Genomic DNA, 21,191 nt, shown 5'->3' with positions numbered 1-21,191 from the left:
ACAAGATATGTGTAATTCCATCAGTTGCTTTAACATCTGGGGTCTCGGGGCATTTATTTTTTTTGTTTTGTTTTGTTTTGTTTTTCAGTTATTCTGAACTCAATATAGAAGCTTAATGAACCTTCTACGTTAACATGGTAAGCTGTAAACACTCGTAATATTAAACATCTGAAAGGTTTTGCTGCATGTATGATGGACATATTTTCATTTTTGTAATGAATACTATTCAGTCTTCATAGGTCATCAAACTCATGAGTCGACATACGTCTTCTCGCTTAATCGATCCATTAGCGTCTATAATTGATAATTACTGGCCTGTTGATTAAATCAGCATTCACGGAGTGCATTAAACTTCAATTGGAAATTAGAGAATTTCGAGAAGGATCTCTCATTTCGTTCATTTTTCCACGACTTCTGAGTTCATGTTTCAGGGGGTCGAACAGTGATGAAACTAACATATGACTGATTTCATAAATAGCATTAAAAGTACATTTAAATATTTCATTACAAGTGCAGGCGTTAGAGAATCTCTGTATACGAATTTGACGTCCGAATCTGATTAAATTTTTTTAAATTTTGCTGATGGTACAGTTTGATCCATTTATTTATCTGTAATAATAAAATCCGAGTGGATTTTTCTTGTTTGTGACCGTAGGGGAGAGTGACACAGCCACCCACACCCTGCAAACCTGTTTGTCCGCCCCGGGTGGAGGCGTGGTAGGTAGGGGAACGGGAGGGTGGGGGAGACATCCACCCTCTTCCTGCAAACCTGTTTGTGCACCCGGGTGGGGGCTGGGTAGGTAGAGGATTGGGAGGTAGGGGAAACAGCAGCGCCGAGTTCCAGCGCGCGTAGCGCCCGCCAACAAGCTCGTGTTATGTACTGTAGTTTGTTTACAGTACAGACACAATGCCCACAAGCAAACATGTTTATCAGATGTGCGCACATACACGCCCACATGTATTTGGCATGCACCAGATGCAGTCTGAATGGACCCCATTTTCTTTTTATTGAATTTCGCTAATTAGATATATCATTCTTCATTATACTGTTACTTTTTTTTTCAGCTTAGTCCCATTCACAGCGATAGATTTTTCGATGATATCGACATACACAAGCTCGAACTTCATGATGGGAACTTCATGATGGAAGTTGGATTTTAGTAATTTGATGTGCAATATAGTTTTCTGAATGACGTGTTCAACAGGCGTCGGGAAGTCAATTTTGTTATATGAAATCGAAATGATAAATTAAGCTTTAGGTTCAAGAAGAGAGAACGGCGTGGATAACTTTGTTTATGAGAAAATACTGTTACTTTGTTCATGCAATCAAGTTATAGTGAAATTACTGCAGAAGATTCTTATAACTTTTATTTACTTGATCTATTGCCAGGATTCCTCCCCACAGTCTTTATCATACTTCATTTATAAATAATGAACACATTAAAGTAAACTAACCAAGCAACCAACTCCAACTCCTTACCTTGCTGTTATGATTCCAATAAATAAAATCTGGCGGCTCCGGACTGAATTCCACAACACAGGTGAGGTTGATGGTCGAACCTTTGTTGATATGCATATCAGGCCCACCTAATATGTGAGTCTGTGGCTCTGGAAAATACGTACAAAACATCATCGTTCATTTCCAGCCAACGTGGTGTACGGGAAAAGTCTTTACATCCAAATTTTGAATTTTCTTCTGGATCTTACACAGAATCTGCATTGATTATAAAATAGCTTGATAATGTGGATCCATTATTAATATTCCACTTGCGGAAGAGCAACTAATTTTCACGTACTGTTCAGAAAACTCAGATAACTTAGATTCGAATTAGTAGTGTACGTATGTCTGCCACAAATGTATATCTGTCGAAATAATTGGCATAATTTGGCATCGATGATTGCTCTCTTGTTGCAAAATAACATTTAGGAACGATTGCAGATCTAACCATGACGATTAAAAGAAGAGGGTATGAAATTCTTACTTTTTATACAGAATGTTCGTGTGCCCCTAAATATACATAAAAAATTACCATAAAAGTCGTTACGCTTGGGACAGAAATAACAGAATTGAGCATAAAATATTACTAGGGTCAATAACTTACTGACAACATTGAGTCGTATGAAATGCGAGACTGGAGGCGTGGTGGATATCTGGCACTCGTATATCCCTGTGTCCCGGAGCTGAAATAGAAGAGGCAAGAAAGGGGTCAGTTACATTCTGACAGTAGGGTTGAATATAAAATAGATGGCTAATTAGGTGCAAAGATAGCTCTTCTAAGAAAGGAGAATTAAGGAGTGAAGACAGATATATTTAGCTGCTTAATCTATGGTGTGAAGGAAACTGAAAATTTTGAGAAAAAACAGAAGAAAAAAGTGGCAGAAGTAGATGGAACCAATGTGATTTCGACAGAGAGGCAAAATAGTTCGGAGAAACTAACACAAAACTGTGGATTGTAGGACACAAAAATAGCATATGAAGAGATATAGAAATACCTATTGACAGAAAAAAAAATTGATGAAATTTGTAGAGATGAAATTTTCAAGCGACGGCCTTACCTGAACATAATTAATCTTCAGAACCCAATCATCAGAGTCCTCCTCATGCAAAGCCCTAAATCTCTGGTCGGACGTGTAGGTGTATCTTCCGACTGTGAGTAAGTGGATGTCTCGATGGCGGATCCATGATACCTCCAAATGATAAGAAAAGAAAACACTTTTCAGTGAGATACATCGAAAATGATACAGATGAAAGGAAGGGTTATTTTCTGTAGCATAGCCCCGTCGGACGAACCATTCACAGTCGAGTAAAACCAGAGTTAAGTCCTAACATCAGAGGGGTTGGATAACATGATTAATTTTCTTTTAGTAAAGAAAATTAAGGGAGAACAGACTCTGTATGAACTTGAGTGCTTCTAAATGGCTCCACGCGAAGCACAGTAAGTTAAGTTAAGCTACAGCAGGTCTCAACGTATAATCTTCACCAATCAAAGAGCTACTAGGTGACAGTAAAATCATCTGCAAAGAAGAAACGCTCCAAGAGCTATTGGTGGAAAGTATGGTGCTTATTGAAGCCTGAACACTACTCATAACAAACTTGAACGATCGGTGAACACACGACATTCGTCCCTCGTAGAAACTTGTTGAATTCATGCAAGAATGCTCATGAACTTCCAACTGTTCCTAAGGCGAATAGGCGTATACTTTATATCACTTTTTATATATATATATATATATATATATATATATTATATATATATATATATACGTATATATATATATATATATATATATATATATGTGTGTGTGTGTGTGTGTGTGTGTGTGTGTGTAATATATATCTGTAATTATATGTATGTATGATGTGCGTTTAGATCTTGATCTAGTAACATTACGACATACAAAATCTCTTGCATGTATGCGGCTGTCAGTGCATCTGACAATGTCTGTGGTGGGTGCGTTCTCTAACCTACCAAACGGTGTTCGTGTTAATTTTAGTGCATGGTTAAATCTCTGAAGAACATCCTAAAATATTTACTGAACTTTTCTTAGCAATGATAAAGGTTCAGAAAATGTAAATTCATATTATAGTGATGACATCATTTCGGAGGGTGCGTAGGTTAATGAATACTCAGGTTATTTATCGGAAATTACGTAATTGAATAACAGAACTGGCCATATATCCTCAACACTTATTTTGCAATCTGCTCTACTTTTAAAGCCCATCATTCACTCTAGGAAATGAAAGGCCATTTTAATCAGCCTTTTGTAAGTATTGATAACCAAACAATATTTTTATTGCAATTAGTAATCAATGTTGATGATGCTTCATAAGTATCTTTCTTTATTTCACTTTTATTCCCTGATATGGAGAAAGACTCTTCTTCAACCAGCTGAAAATAAGAAAGCTTTTTGTGATGAGTTGTTATCCAGGTATTATTCCTACACAGAATTAAGACAATATAAAGACGAAATAACATCATTTTTGAAAGAAAAGGAAAATATGATATATAAGGCAGAAGGTCATCTGAAAACTGAGATATTGCGGGGCAAATTGAGTGGAGTATGTACAGAATTATGGAGTTATAGTATGCACTTTCTAACATGGATTTGATAAACAATCATAAATCCTCACTAATTTAAACTAATAGAAAATTCACAATCATATAAACTCCAGCTTGACAGTTATGGAGAACACAGTGCATAGATTCCACTTACTGTCTTGTTGTTAATGTTGTGAACTCTGCAGTTGAGCAAAGCAGTTTTCCCTGCCAAAGCCGTGACGTCATTGGAGTGAGATGGGTCCACCTGTGGAGCTGGTGGTGGGGCCATAGTAACTGGGTTGACTTCCATGTGGGGGCCGTTTCCCCCCCGGATGTGGCAGTTACCTGATAAGACGGAATGTGATACGGATTTTGTTTACACGCTAATGTATATATATATATATATATATATATATATATATATATATATATATATATATATATATATATATATATATATATATATATATATGTATATGTATATATATATATATATATATATATATATATATTACTTTGACCTGAAACTAGACCTGAAACTAATGAAAGTAAGCATAATATATATATATATATATATATATATATATATATATATATATATATATATATATATAAACTTTGACCTGAAACTAGACCTGAAACTAATGAAAGCATAACTTTAGTAAATGGTGAATAAAATATTTTTTGTCCAATATTGAGATAGATGTCTCAATTTCAGACTTGGTTAAAATTAGAATGTTTATGGTATTATTGTTGATTATAATTTCATAATGTTTCACATTTTATTACCGGATATTTTAAAATTGCAAAGTACTGAAATTCAGATAAAAGCCAAGACTACTCTGTATTCCCGCAATTTTCCTGACTAGGAGTCCGATAGGATATTATTTCAGTTTCTCTCTCAACTTCATTTGAGGCAAAATATGGGATGGAAGCAATCTGATATAAATTGCGTTAACATTAATCCAGAGATGTACTTCCAAGATCCTTCGTTAACTACTTACTTAGGGAGGAAGAAAATAGGTTTAAGATACGGCCACTGTTAAATTACACTAAATATTTTTCTCGGTAAGGCGCTCTCAAGATATTAAGCCATGGGAAGTAGGAGTGTCAGGGGATTTATAATCCCCCTGACTTTTATAGTCTAGAACAGTTACGAACCTCAGGTTCAAATATGCATTTCTGAACGATTTGTTACGAAGTTGTTCTTGAATTCATTGAATATGCTTTCAAAGAGTTGGACAGCAAATTATGCGTGTAATTCAATAATAATTTGCTGCGTGATGAAAGGAACGTTGCATGGCGCTCACTTGTTTTCACCCAAACACACAGAACGGGCCAGAATTCTAATTGTTCACAGAGAGAGAGAGAGAGAGAGAGAATGTACAGCATTATCTTGTAATGATGTTACCTTATGGGAAAACAATATATTGTCTCCCCATGATTTTAATTATTTTATACTAGTTTTTACGTTTTAAGTTCTAATTACCTTTGTTCTTCGTTAAAAATGAATCTGACACTCGAAATATTTAGCTGCATATTTCTTCATGACTGTAACTGTAACACAAGGGATTTTACCACAGCAGTCTAAAATAAAGATATATATATATATATATATATATATATATATATATATACTGTATATATATATTATATATATACATATATATATATTATATGTATACATATATATATATATATATATATATATATATACATATATATATATATATATATATATATATATATATATATATATATATATATATATATATATATATATATATATATATATATATATATATATATATATATATAAAGACAAAATGGCACGAAGGAAAAGTGAAACAACAAAGTGGTTGCTAGGCCTTCGACACACGGTCCTTTACTAGCAGGCTTTATTTATACATTCACCACGTCCCATATCTTCGTGATTCAGTTATACATATATACACATATATATATATATATATATATATATATATATATATATTTTTTTTTTTTTTTTTTTTTTTTTTTTTTTAATGGTGCTACGAAATGAAATGTCTGATTTATTGCTATAGGCTGTTATCAAATGGCATTTCTAGTGAAAACTAAGAACACGTTGTCTTCAATTCGCTTGCTTCACATGCAAATAAACTCCGGAGTTGTCTTTTTCAAAACCAGTTAGACATAAAGTATAGGCTATCTAGACTTCATGCATGTTTATAAGATATATTTGCCGAGAGAGAGAGAGAGAGAGAGAGAGAGAGAGAGAGAGAGAGAGAGAGAGAGAGAGAGAGAGAGAAGTAAGTATACCTTAGTTTTTAGCAGACCACTGAGCTGATTAACAGCTCTCCTAGGGCTGGCCTGAAGGATTAGATTTATTTTACGTGGTTAAGAACCAATTGGTTACTTAGCAACGGACCTACAGCTTATTGTGGAATCCGAATGACATTATAGCGAGAAATGAATTTCTATCACCAGAAATACATTCCTCTAACTCTTCATCAGCCGGCCGCGGGAATTGAACTCCGGTCCATTGAGTGACAGTCTGAAGCTCAAGCGATTCGGCCAACAAAGGGCTTAGAGAGAGAGAGAGAGAGAGAGAGAGAGAGAGAGAGAGAGAGAGAGAGAGAGAGAGAACAAAAGGGAAAAGACATTTTACCAGTCTTTCCTCTGCCATAATTGGCATCTCATCAATTCAAAGCTTCTTTGTTGTTGTGATAAACACTGCGGCCAAATTCATATTTATTGGACACTCTCTATTTATGATGAATGGGAAATACGAAAAGCATTTTCTTTCAACACACAAAACGTCAAATCATGTTTATGGAAGTCAATTTTTTTTTTTTCATACATTTTCGATGACTTTATTTCGATATAATAATATTATTAATAACAATACAAATTTGGGGAACTTTAATTTACAAAGTTCCCAAATTAATTATTATTATTATTATTATTATTATATTATTATTATTATTATTATTATATAAATTTGGGGAACTTTTTTTACAAAAGTTCCCAAATTAAATTATTATTATTATTATTATTATTATTATTATTATTATTATTATTATATAATTTGGGGAACTTTGTTACAAACAAATTAATTATTATTATTATTATTATTATTTATTATTATTATTATTATTATTATAAAAAAACTTTGTTACAAAATTCCCCAAATTAATTATTATTATTATTATTATTATTATTATTATTATTATTATTATTATTATTATTATTATTATTATAAATTCGGGTAACTTTGTTACAAAAATTCCCCAAATTAATTATTATTATTATTATTATTATTATTATTATTATTATTATTATTATTATTATTATTATTATTATATATTTGGGTAACTTTGTTACAAAAAATTTCCCAAATTAATTATTATTATTATTATTCGGGTAACTTAGTTACAAAAATTCCCCAAATTATTTATTATTATTATTATTATTATTATTATTATTATTATTATTATTATTATTATTATTATTATTATTATTATGGGCATGTCAACAAAATACTGAAATCTTCCTTAAATTTCATCTCTGGCTGGTTTAGAATGTTGGGTCCTGTGGATGGCTTCCGCCTTGAATATCAACCATTTCCTCGTAATCCATTCCCAGCATTCATTTACACCTGCGTTATTATCTGGCCTCCCTTTCCCGTCCCACGGGCTTTGAACGCATCCAGGTAAAGGACAGGTAAATCTGGACGCATTAAAGTTGCCCCATTGTCTTTCCCGTTTGCATTTCTCTACAGTCGCAGGAATGCTTTTCTGGAATGCATGAATCAAACATGCCCATTTGGCCTAATACCTTGATGTTGCCGGGCTTAAGACCGCCAAGGTTAGCCAGATCTCTCTCTCTCTCTCTCTCTCATTTGATTTTATTGAAATTCTCTCTTGTTCAAGTATTGACAATATTAAAGGTTCAAGTATTTAATACATAACCTTAGTCATATATATATATATATATATATATATATATATATATATATATATATATATATATGTGTGTGTGTGTGTGTGTGTGTGTGTGTGTGTGTGTGTGTGTGTGTGTGTGTGTGTCTGTGTGTTTGTGAAAGATAAGGACGAATTATGACTTTCCTTGAAAAATTCAGAGAAGAAAGGATTTTTTCAATAAAGAGTAAACTGCATTTTAAACAGATTGTATATAAAGATTTTTAAACGCTCATAGGCATTTAATGGAATAGAGACGAATTTTTATGTTGAATTACCAATACTTGATTTGATATCTGTATCCATAAATAAGTACGTGCATACAAGGACTGATAAACATGTGAAATTAAATACGAATTTCAAAGTGAACAATCACGGCCGGCGTTATCAAAACAGACATACACATTTAATGGACATATAAAAATGAGAATATTATTACCAAATAACGAATTAATTTTTTTTATGTCACAAATAAAATGCTTGCAAGGACCATGATATATGACACATTCATTGTCTAGATCTTATTTTGTAAGGAGCCCGAAATATGTCTTTCATTACACTCTGAGGTTGATAAAACACCTCTTTCAATCTCCAGTCAGCCCTAATTACTAACCTTTTGTGCCATGAAGCTCGTGTGTCCATTGTCCAAGGACAGTAACTTGGAATAGTATTAACTGACATATATATAATAAATGGCTCTATATTTATACTTCCCTCAACTTGACATGCGACTTTAGCGAGGTTGCACCAATTCCCCACAGCTGACTTGCACCGGTTTCCCACAACTGACTTGCACCAGTTTCCCACAACTGACTTGCACCAGTTTCCCACAACTGACTTGCACCAGATTCCCACAACTGACTTGCACCGGTTCCCCACAGCTGACTTGCACCAGTTTCCCACAATTGACTTGCACCAGTTTCCCACAGCTGACTTGCACTGGTTTCCCACAACTGTCTTGCGCCAGTTTCCCACAACTGACTTGCACCAGTTTCCCACAACTGACTTGCACCAGTTTCCCACAACTGACTTGCACCATTTTCCCACAACTGACTTTGCACTGGTTTCCCACAACTGACTTGCACCAGTTTCCCACAACTGACTTGCACCAGTTTCCAGAACTGGCTTGCATGATTCTGAAAAGCAAGCCGACAAACTACCCTATTCATGAACATTAGTCTCACATGCATAGCCAGCACGGAAGTCTGATATCCAAGCATTTTCGTATATAGAAAAAGAGATATTTATATTTTCAATATTTATCATGTGTTTTATTTTATGATATCACGCATGGATTATGAGGGGGAGAGAAAGTGTGACCGATATCCCGTGCAGGAAAATCCGTGCTCCTACTTTGATAACGATAACACCAGGAATCCTAACCAGCACTGAATATAGAATGATACTGAAATACTGCATCATTAAATAAACAAAATAAGATATAGTTATGAATTGCACAATATCATTTTGCACATTTGTAAATTTGACCCATAAGCTTAGTGAGATGTAATGTCGTGTCCGCATATTTATCCACAAATCCCAAATAATAAACCAACTCTAGAAGCAAATCGTTATCGTTTGTCTGCTGATGATAATGGAAGTAGGAAAGTTCCGAAACGTCCAGACTATTATAAGATTTATGAAAATAGGTGTATTATGCGATTTATGAAAATAAGACTATTGTACGATTTATGAAAATAAGACTATTATACAATTTATGAAAATAAGACTTTTATTACGATTTATGAAAATACGATAGACCGTCAATTTATTCATTCAGGTATCAAGAGCGGTTAAGTAGATTTTGACTCTGCTTGTATATTGCTGTCGAATTGAGGTCAAGATCACCGAATCTCCGTGATAGCTGATTGTTAAGTTTGTACCACAAGTATCCCTCAGTATCGAATCCACTTTACCTGGGAAGTAACTTATAATCAAGTCGTTTGCAAAGCCAAGGGAATGCGATGTGAAGAGATATATTTCGAAACGTTTTAAAGTGGTTTATAATTGAAGAGATCGTTGATAATGGATTTTTTAAGATGAATAATTAAAGAGATCATTCATAATGAATGACGCAAAATAAGCTTGGATTCCTTTAATAGAGCTCAAGCCATAAAATTTAGTGGACCTTGTACTCAATGAAAGGCAAATGCTGTCCTTCAGACCAAAAAAAAATTTTTTTTCGAAAAAATACTGTTTACCAATATATTATCCTGTTTCATTCTAAAAAAAAAATAGTTAATATTGAACTTTTAAGATAAATAATTAAAGAGATCATTAACAATAAATGACACTAAAGTAGCTTGGATTCCTTTAATAGAGTTGATAACACAAAATTTAGTGGTGCTTGTATTCAGTGAAAAACAACGATGTCCTTCAGACCAAAAAAAAAAAAAAAAACTTTTTTAATACTTTTTACCACAATTTTACAGATTCTTCGTGTGCTTCGTTTCATTCCAAAATTTTCAGATCGTCAGTACATTATCGACGTGTGCACCTTCCTTTATTCCTCAAATATTTTTCGTTGAAAATGTGTTTAATAGTTAATGGTAAACATGGCTGATCGGTGCTTACCGGATCATTGGAGCATTATACCCAAGACTGAACTTTAATGAGATTATATCATGTCAGAGCTTGTCCCTAGTATACTTTAATATTCTGTGAAGAAGGTAAGCTAAAACAGATTTTACCAAAGGTAAAAAATGACTCACTATTCATGTGAAACATTCTTTCCTCAGTCCTAGTACATCAGAAAGTTGCTATACAAAATGTGCCTGAGGGTTTTGTAACCACCTCTACCTGTTTAATGTATATCAGCAAGGTAAAAATGAAATCTAGTTTCCTTACCTGTAAATATCATGTTACAGAGAATCAGCGTGAAGAACCCGACCCCGTATCTTGTAAGAGGATTCCCTTTGGGCGAGGAACACGTCACAACATTACCCTTTTGTGGGCAAGAAAGCCTTACCACCCTTAGGGTCGAATTTCCATTAAATTCTTTCCTTGCGTCAGAGGCGTTTTGGTTTAACATGGTTCTTCAGAGTATTATGAAGGGCCAGAACTGAATATGATTCATATATTTTAATTTCCGCTTACTAAAGTGGTATATACGTCCACACTCTCTAACGCAAGAACGTGTTTTTAGAGATTAATGACATTTTAAGACTCAGACTGTTTATTTGTACATTTTCTGTTTAAAGAAATGCGGCAGCGTCACACATTTTGGAAAATCCTCTGCCCAAAAGAAGTACCCATTTCAAAAGTTACTGAAGCTGGAGGAACAATTTCCTCTGCTCAGAAGTACGAAGCTGTCTTAGTCCCTGGCTTCCACCCGAGGGCAAGTCTGAAAAGGAGGAGAATATTACAATGTAATGTAAGACAGAATGCGTCAGGTTGTAGGTTGGTTTAGGTAAATGGTAAAATAAAATATGATGTATTCATTTTCTCGTAACACGTTTCACTGAACTGTAAATTGCGCACCTTTTTGTAGCTATTTTACGGAAGGAGCAGTAAGTAAATTCATACGCGTGAAACAGAAGTGAACAGTAGAAAAGTAGCAGTATCATTAGAGATTCTGAGGATGAAAGATTTTAATATATCTTGGGTTTCTTATCGAAGACATTTATGTATATTTTCAATGATCGCTTACGTTTTCTTTCATGTAACTGTTGAAAGTCCACATAAATCAGTGACTTTGAAGTTAATGATTATTTTAAAAAGTTTTCAGATGAAGAATCTAGTAAAAAGAATATTCTTGTTAATGAAGATTCAGTTATATCAGCTGATTCTGATTCCATATGCCCGAACACCAGTAAACTAAAGATGAAGGTCGATTACATTTATGCTCGTAATTACAAATAAATATTTCAAAATACACTTTCAAGGTTGCATAATTTATAAATCTAAAATGTGAATGTTCTTAATACGTTTTTATCACGGAAGCTCCGCCGTGTTTCTCCTATCCAGTTCTTTGCGACCTTGCCTACCTACTCATATTCGCTTAATATTCTTACCTCTTCTCTTCTCAATTGCTTGTTCATATTTGTCTGCGATTTGGAGAAGGTTGAAAGAGATAAGATGCTGAAGAGTGAATCCTTACATAAATTCTGTGTTGATTTAATTGTACCGTTAAATGTTTCTCCTGAGTGATATTTGTTGTACCCTTGTTTTTTGGCACTTTCAAGTGAAAATGTTTACATGTAAACATCTTTCAGCCTGGACGACATTATAAATTCCGAAAGTTAATCAAATAGAGTTCCATGAAGAACAGCAACATTCTTGATGTCTATAGAAACAACAATGCGAAAAAAAATACAATTACATGAATAAACACAGTTACATGAAAACAGCAACATTCTTTGTCTATAGAAAGAACATTGGGAAAAATGAAGAATACAGTTATTACATGAATAAACAGTTACAAGAGGAACAGCAACAGAAACAACAATGGGAAAAATAACAAATACAGTTACATGAATAAATACATTTACACGAAGAACAGGAACAGTGTTTATTTCTACAGAAACAACAATGGGAAAAATAAAAAAAAATACAGTCACTGTACATGAGTAAACAGTTACATGAAGAACAACATTCTGTATGCTACAGAAACAAAAATGGGAAAATAAAAAGATACAGTTACATGAATAAATACAGTTCCATGAAGAACAGAAACATTTTTTTATGCCTAGAGAAACAACAATGGGAAAAATATAAAACACAGTCACATGAAGAACAGCAACATTCTTTGCGTTTACAGAAACAGCAACGTAAAAAACAAACATAAAAAAATATAGTTCCACAAATAAATACAGTTACATGAAGAACAGCAACATTTTTTATTCCTACACAAACAACAGAGTAAAAGATAAATTGTTGTTGCTACCTCGACACTAAAAAGTACAAACTCTCACATCACCTGAGCCAAGCCTCATATTTTTCTCATACTTCAACTAAGATGAAACCCAAGGGGTGGGTAGGAAAGGCACAAACATTTCCAGCATAATTTTCTAGACGCTTATGGAGCGAAAGAGTCTTGTATGTGTGTTTGTGCGTACGTGTGTGTGTGTGTGTGTGTTTTTGTGTTGTGAGCTGTTTTTAGAGAATGCGATCTGAGAGGATAGGTTCTGTCGAAAAAATGTATATATATATATGTATATATATATATATATATATATATATATATATATATATATATATATATATATATATATATTAAATGATTCAACTTGACATATTACCCTTTTTATTTTATTTCATTATTAATTATTCTATATATATATATATATATATATATATATATATATATATATATATATATATATATATATATATATATATATATATATATATATATATATAATATATATATATGTATATATATATATATATATATATATATATATATATATATATATAATATATATATATTATATATATTATGTATATATGTATATATATATATATATATATATATATATATATATATATATATATATATATATATATATATATATATATACATACATACATACATATATATAACTTACAGTGATTCTTTTACTACAGTTGCAAAGGATTAGAATCCTTATTCTTCCTGTAGATCACTTTTTAGTTTTCTGTAAAAGAAAACTATTGTGCCAGCTTTGTTTGTCCGTCCGCACTTTATTCTGTCCGCACTTTTTTCTGTCCGCCCTCAGATCTTAAAAACTACTGAGGGTTGCAAACTGTTATGTTGATCATCCACCCTCCAATCACCAAACATACCAAATTGCAGCCCTCTAGCCTCAGTAGTCTTTATTTATTTAAAGTTAAAGTTAACCACAATCGTGATCTGGCAACAGCATGGGATAGGCCACCACCGGGGTGTGGTTAAAATTTCATGGGCCGCGGCACATACCGAGACCACCGAAAGGTAGATCTATATTCGGTGGGCTTGATTATACGTTGTAGCGACTGTACAGAAAACTCGATTGCTCCCAAGAAATTCATGCGGATTTTTTACTTTTTTTTTTTTTTTTTTTATTGCAGTCCGTATGTTTTTACTTGTTTTTTTTTTTTTATTACAGTCCGTAAAAGAACTTGACCCACATTCTGTTCTCCAGTGACCATCCTCTTTCAAACAAAATCCGTAATTTATCGTTTTTTATTCTCCTCGGTAACTGCTTTTCAAAATATCTCGAATATTTCATTATTTGTTTTACCAGGTGTGTTACGTTGCAGATATCGAAATCGCTAGTGTAGCCAGTTACTCCGCTTGCCATTACGCTGACACACTGTTGTGAACCCTTCAACAGTAATTTTAGAACATATATGTTTTGGCCAAAAAACGTTTTTGTCCCTAGCTGCAACCCCTTTCATTCCTTTTACTGTACCTCCGTTCATATTCTGTTTCTTCCATTTTACCTTTCCACCTCTCCTAACAATTGATTCATAGTGCAACTGCCTTGAGTTTTTTTCCCTGTTACACCTTTCACTTTTTCACTGTCAGTTTCCGTTTCAGCTCTGAATGGCCTTAGTTGCCCCAGTGCAGTGCTTGGCATGTATGCCTAAAATCTATAAATCAATCAATCAGTCATTTGGCTCTAAATAGTTTTTTTTTATGGATTTACTCGATCACTAACGGCGAATCCTTAGTAAAGATGGTATACTTAAGTTCAATACAGTTTCTCAGAAAGCAGATTTTTTCTTTGATTAAATTAATACAAGGTATTTGAATCCATCATCCCCTGTATTGCAGGTAAATGTACATTACTGAGTCTTATTTTACATGGCTGTTTGTCAGGAACTCACTCCCATTATAAGCGATGGTAATATTTCCTAGCTAAATAAAATCTCTCAAGTTCCACTGAGTGTTTCGAACTACGAAACATTCAGCCTCACGGAAAGGGTATGAAATGTTTGAGAACATGAAGTGCATTGTTAGCTTGTTTTTTAAGATGTCCAAATTCATGTAGCAAACAAGGAGGACTACTGTAAACTTTAAGAACAATTTTTGTGGTGTATGTCAAGAGTTCAAACCATTCACTGGTACATCCATAATAATAAAAAATCCGAGTGAATCTCGTTTGTCCTCCCCGGGTGACAGTAGGGGAGACATGACACAGCCACCCACCCCCTGCCAACCGGTTTGTCTGCCCCGGGTGGCGGCGGGGTAGGTAGGGGTATGGAAGGATAAGGAAGACATCCACCCTCCTCCTGCAAACCTGTTTGTCCGCTCCGGGCGGGGGTCGGGTAGGTAGGGGAATGGGAGGGTAGGGGAGACATCCACCCTCTTCCTGCAAACCCGTTTGTCCGCCCAGGGTGGGGGCGGGGTATGTTAGGGATCGGGAGGGTAGGGGAGACAGCAGCGCCGGGTTCCAGAAGCTCATACATAAGTAATATACCTTCATTAATGACTTCTGGTGGCTGCCATATGAAAGTCCTTGGAATATACACCTTTCTTCTTTTAATATCTCGATTTATAAGCAAATGAATGCGACGTCATTTTTTTTATTTGAGGGGCAACTTTCGCATAGCTACTGTGGTCACCTCAAAAGACTCGTGAGTCTAAAAGAAACATATCTCAACTGCGTGACACATTCCTCGCGATTCAAATGACTAGAATTGTGACATGAAATACTTCAACGTTTGTCGAGAAATGTGTTCTGCACAAATCACCCTTACTCCTTCTCGTTTGCCTTGTCAGGGCAATAAATCCCTGTCCTGATTTATGTTATATAATCCTGCTTTAAAGTAATAAGCTTGGTGGTATTCCATGCTAGCAGATTTATCTTGATTTATCTAAGGACGTATAAAATATAGGTGCCATTATCAGCCATGCATTCATTGCAGGATTAATATTTGGAATGGACAACTGAGAGAGAGAGAGAGAGAGAGAGAGAGAGAGAGAGAGAGAGAGAGAGAGAGAGAGAGAGAGAGAGAGAAATAAATGATAATAATAGTTAATTCGGTAATGCGTATTAAGTCTGGTTCACTGAGTTAGATTTCTAAAACTGGTATATGTTTTCAAGAAAAATGTATATGCTTCTTTACTGCGCTGAACTATATACTGGTTTTCCTTATCATTTGAATACCTGGATACCTTACACAGCACACGCTATCAAGCAGATCAATTTGAAATATCGTGAATTCTGCAACGAAGACATGTTCATATTGCCAAATGCTCCCTGCTATTTATTTATGCGTTTGAATCAAGACAAAAGAGGACATACAACTTGCATTATTAGTGAATTCATGCCCTCGCCCGCTTTTGGGGGAAGGCAGGCCCTGTTCAGTTAAATCTTAATTACTTAAGAAGCAAAACTGATTCATTGTCATGTAAAAGGAAGGTAAACGCGCGTGAACAACTGACTTCGCGTGTTGCTTTTGGAAAGCATGAAATTTGTTGAGGTCGGGAGGATACTATAGGAGTGGGGTACAGTTAGGGGTAGGGACCATAGTGAGAGACTATTCAATAAAAAGACAGTCAAGAATTGCGTGTTGTACACTACGGAATGGCAGGAGACATGCAAATGTTGGCTGTGGTGCTGCCAACTATGAGTCATTCCTTGTTTGCCCTCGGAGAAATGGAAAAAAAGGAGTCATTCCTTGTTTGGCCTCGGAGGAGTGGAAAAAAAGGAGTCGTTTCTTGTCTGGCCTCGAAGGAATGGAAAAGAAGGAGTCATTCCTTGTTAGGCCTCGAAGGAATGGAAAAAAAGGAGTCGTTCCTTGTTTGGCCTCGAAGGAATGGAAAAAAAGGAGTCATCCTTGTTAGGTCTCGAAGGAATGGAAAAAAAGGAGTCGTTCCTTGTTAGGCTTCGAAGGAATGAAAAAAAAGAGTCGTTCCTTGTTTGGCCTCGAAGGAATGGAAAAAAGGAGTTATTCCTTGTTTGGCCTCGAAGGAATGGAAAAAAGGAGTCGTTCCTTTTTGGGCCTCGAAGGAATGGAAAAAAGAAGTCATTCCTTGTTTGGCCTCGAATGAATGAAAAAAAAAGGATTCATTCCTTGTTTCGCCTCGAAAGAATGGAAAAAAGGAGTCATTCCTTGTTTGGCCTCGAAGGAATGGAAAAATGGAGTCATTCCTTGTTTGGCCTCGAAGGAATGGAAAAAAAGGAGTAATTCCTTGTTTGACCTCGAAGGAATGGAAAAAAAGGCTCACAAAAAAGGCATGGAACAAAGAATATTTCGGTAATTACCGTAACTGTCCTCTGTTTACTTTTTTCCCGTTTTCTTTAATAATTAGTCTGCACACGACATTTCACTGAAACTTTTTACCTCGAAATGTTCCCATGAATTCTGCCTCAGAATTGCAGCAGTCATGAGCGAACTAAAGAGAATTTCGACAGCAGTCTACAAGAAAATAAAACCCTGACAGACTGACGAGCGCTGCCTCATACACGCACAGAAACACACACACACACACACACACACACACACACACACACACACACACACACACATACAAATATGTATGTGTGTCTGTGTGTGTGTATGTAATGTATATATATATATATATATATATATATATATATATATATATATATATTATGTATATAAATAGATAGATAGATACACAACAGATGTAATATACTGTATATGTGTCTGTAATATGTATGTATATATATATATATATATATATATATATATATATATATAGATAGATAGATAAATAGATAGATAGATAGATAGATAGATACACGCACAGGAACAATATACACACACACATATATGTGTGTGTGTGTGAGAGAGAGAGAGAGAGAGAGAGAGAGAGAGAGAGAGTGTGTGTGTGTGTGTGTGTGTGTGTGTGTGTATAAATTTTTATCAAAATACAGGTTACTTTTTAATTCACTTATATAAGCTATGTATATGCATATATATGTGTTTATATACACACATGTAAATATATATGTGTGAATGTGGATGTATACATCTTTAAGTTCGTGTTCATCAGATATATTTTTAGTGGTAGTTATCATAAATCTCTTTAGAGCATGTCATTAATTAACCAACTCTTTGGCTTTAGCGTAAAACTAGAATGGAGAATTTCACTTAAGCGTAAAAGAACCTCGCCATTTGCAGTGTAACTTAGGATTGGCAAGTTAAACACACACACACCCCCCACTTTTTTTTTCTTTCATCACAGTGATTTCCTCTGGGATGTTGACCGGTTTCTGTTGCACAGAAAAAAAAGTAATTTGGTATTAGCAAAAGGAATAATAATTCTGAATAAACTACAGGCACAACTATGATAGAAATAAATAAATTTCAGTCTTCGGCACATTCAAGAGTATTTACAATAAGAATTAGTTCCGATAAGCTACCCCATGCTTTAGCATACATTTTAGTTTTCTGAAAAGAAAACTATTGTGCCGGCTTTGTCTGTCCGTCAGCACTTTTTTCTGTCCGCCCTCAGATCTAAAAAAAACTATTGAGGCTAGAGGGCTGCAGATTGGTATGTTGATCATCCACCCTCCAATCATCAAACATACCAAATTTTAGCCCACTAACCCCAGGATTTTTTTTATTTTATATAAGGTTAAAGTTAGCCATGATCGTGCCTCTGGCAACGATATAGGCCAGGCCACTCCCCGGAGATGGTTAAAGTTTCATGGGCAGCGGCTCATACAGCATTATACCGAGACCACCCGAAAGATAGATCTGTTTTCGGTGGCCTTGATTATACGATGTACAGAGAACTCGATTGCTCCGAAGAAGCTTCGGCGCATTTTTTACTTCTTTAATTTTTCTGCCAAAACGAATATCATTAGTTAAAGAAACCAGCTGACCATAGCTAATTCATATTCCTGCTGCGAACCTTTATTAGCATTATGCGAATCAGTTGGTTTTGACTCACCTTCCGTAATATCTGCAGATAATGCTTCTTTCTCTGTTTTAGGACCTGTTACATTTTTTCTTTATATTTTCACATTCATATTCTGAATTCGAGCCTAAAGATGGATGGAATATGAGAATTTTGTAGCAGATATGTCTGTCAGATCTGTGATGTCATATTTCTGTGAAATGATTGGATTTGCAGTTGAAAAACATTGTTGCATACTCCTTAAACTTCTATCAGTTGCTTAAACTTGTATCAGTTGACCTATATAAATGAATCTATATTAAAAGTCGACACAAAGAGACTCTCTCTCTCTCTCTCTCTCTCGTCACAGTCACTTAAATGAAACTGGATAGAGCCGGAAACTGAACTTTCTCGAGACGCCTTAAAATTCTAACGTAAAGTAAACGAGCTTGGAAGTGCGTGAGGATTAACGACCTGTCGCGATGTTAACTGGGACCCACTTTTAAAATGATCTTTTAGGTACAAAAGCAAACATCGCCCTTTCCATTACTTGAAGATAAGAAAAGCGTAAAATGAACGTATACGACTTAATGGCATAAGGGCATAAGTGCCACAGTTCTAGTAGGTATCATTTCCCAACTTCAGCTTTCAAACGCCTCCACCCATTCCAGAAATATCCGCCTTTATAGAATGCTCTTTCCTGGAGGCGGCCAATTTACATAAGATCCCTTTTCGTCAATTTCCATCGGCTCTTTATCATTCCTCTTTGGTGGAAAAGATGAGAAGGGGAGCGGAGTGGGGAGGTAATAGATGCTGCTTTGTCCCACTCGTGTTCCAGCGTTATGAAAAGTTGGTAAAAGACATTAGCATGTTTTTACCATTTTGAAATCCCCGCGGTTTCAGCGGAATATCTTTGTACCTAGGTATAGGGGTATATACATGCACATTATTAATTACTTGGTTAACATATTCAGTTCTGTTTTTTATTTATTTTTTTAATTTGTGTTTTTTTATTTTTCTTATTTTTATTTTTTTATTTTTTTATGAAAGGGTATGTGAGCTAACCGAATGGAAAGGTATACATGGCAATAGAATGATGGCGAAATAATTGAGAATGAAGAAGATTTGTAGATTTTCAGTGTGTGTGTTTTTTTTTTTTTTTTTTTTTAGGGTAGCATATGTTGCAAAGGAGAAACGACCTGAATACGGAAGATTTTTGTACCTCTTAACAAAACGCATCATCAGCATTAGAGACCAATTAATTACGGAGATAATGTGCCGCAAGGTATTAGTCAGAGGATTTGTGAGGTCCCATATTAAATCCCCTCTTAAAACCTTCTAAGGACAAGTAAGATCCAACAATAAATTGCCAAAGAAGACATTAGACCCTCTTGGGAATTCATCCTGCCTTGGAACACAAAAGCGTAGGTTTCTATTTAGGCGAACATCATGGTAATGCCACCTGGCAGAATTAGATATCTGTCTATGGAAGTAAGGCGTTTTCATTAGTGGGTATCTAGCTTACTCTGATTTAAAGAAAAGTGATACTAATAAAAAAAAAAAGTATATACGACACACACCCGTTCCCTTATTCGAACATGAGATAGGTCGCGTTTAATAATAAAAAACATTGTTAAAAAGTGTGTGTATATATGTGTGTATATATATGTATATATATATATACATATATGTATATATCACAGAGTTAGAATTATAAGTGATAAATGATTTGGTACCTAAGTGACTCGAACACCCGACAGTACCCACCAACGACTTCCAGTCAGCGTTAGATACCAAATCATTTATCACTTCGGCGATATTCCCTATTTATCACTTCGGTGATATTCCCTAAGTAGCACCAATTGGATATTAAAAGGCATTTGTAGATTAATGCTTGTGTGTATGTACACATGTATATGTATATACATACATATCTATACATATATATATATATATATATATATATATATATATATATATATATATATAGAAAGAGAGAGAGAGAGAGAGAGAGAGAGAGTTGGATATACAGTATGTATTTATGTGTACGTATGTATGTATGTGTGTATACACATACACACATATTTTATGTATAATAATAATTATAATTCTGACTTAGTTTTTTTTTTGTAGATACTAAGACTTTAGAAAATAATCTTTAAATAAACGTGGTAATAGTGTGCTGCTAAGAGACTTTTACGCTGAGCCAGTGTATACAAATTTTCTCTCTCGCTGTATGACAGATAATTCTTATTCAACCAGTCAGTCTTCGTCGCAACCTGTTTCTCTGGTATGTGTATGTATATATATATATATATACATATATATATATATATATATATATATATATATATATATATATATATATTTATTTATAAATATATATATATATATGTATATGTATATATTTAT

General features: G+C 34.4%; 2 protein-coding genes across 2 annotated transcripts in view; one reads left to right on the top strand and one right to left on the bottom strand.

The window, feature by feature from the left end:
- The window catches only part of LOC136833313 (uncharacterized), a 531,995-nt gene that overhangs the window by 265,391 nt on the left and 245,413 nt on the right, over window positions 1-21,191 (top strand). The window lies entirely within an intron of this gene.
- LOC136833304 (limbic system-associated membrane protein-like) overlaps window positions 1-21,191 on the bottom strand; it is a 36,903-nt gene that overhangs the window by 8,972 nt on the left and 6,740 nt on the right. The window contains exons 2-6 of the mRNA XM_067095252.1: window positions 10,847-11,342; window positions 4,216-4,385; window positions 2,557-2,688; window positions 2,103-2,181; window positions 1,481-1,608 (exon numbers count right to left, since the gene is read on the bottom strand). Coding sequence (XP_066951353.1) covers window positions 1,481-1,608; window positions 2,103-2,181; window positions 2,557-2,688; window positions 4,216-4,385; window positions 10,847-11,030 — 693 coding nt within the window. The 5' untranslated portion in view covers window positions 11,031-11,342. The remainder of the gene's footprint in view (window positions 1-1,480; window positions 1,609-2,102; window positions 2,182-2,556; window positions 2,689-4,215; window positions 4,386-10,846; window positions 11,343-21,191) is intronic.

The sequence above is a fragment of the Macrobrachium rosenbergii genome, chromosome 51 (genome assembly GCF_040412425.1).
Source record: "Macrobrachium rosenbergii isolate ZJJX-2024 chromosome 51, ASM4041242v1, whole genome shotgun sequence".
NCBI lineage: Eukaryota > Metazoa > Arthropoda > Malacostraca > Decapoda > Palaemonidae > Macrobrachium > Macrobrachium rosenbergii.
Note: the sequence above shows the minus strand (reverse complement) of the source record. Positions and strands in the feature narration are given on the sequence as shown.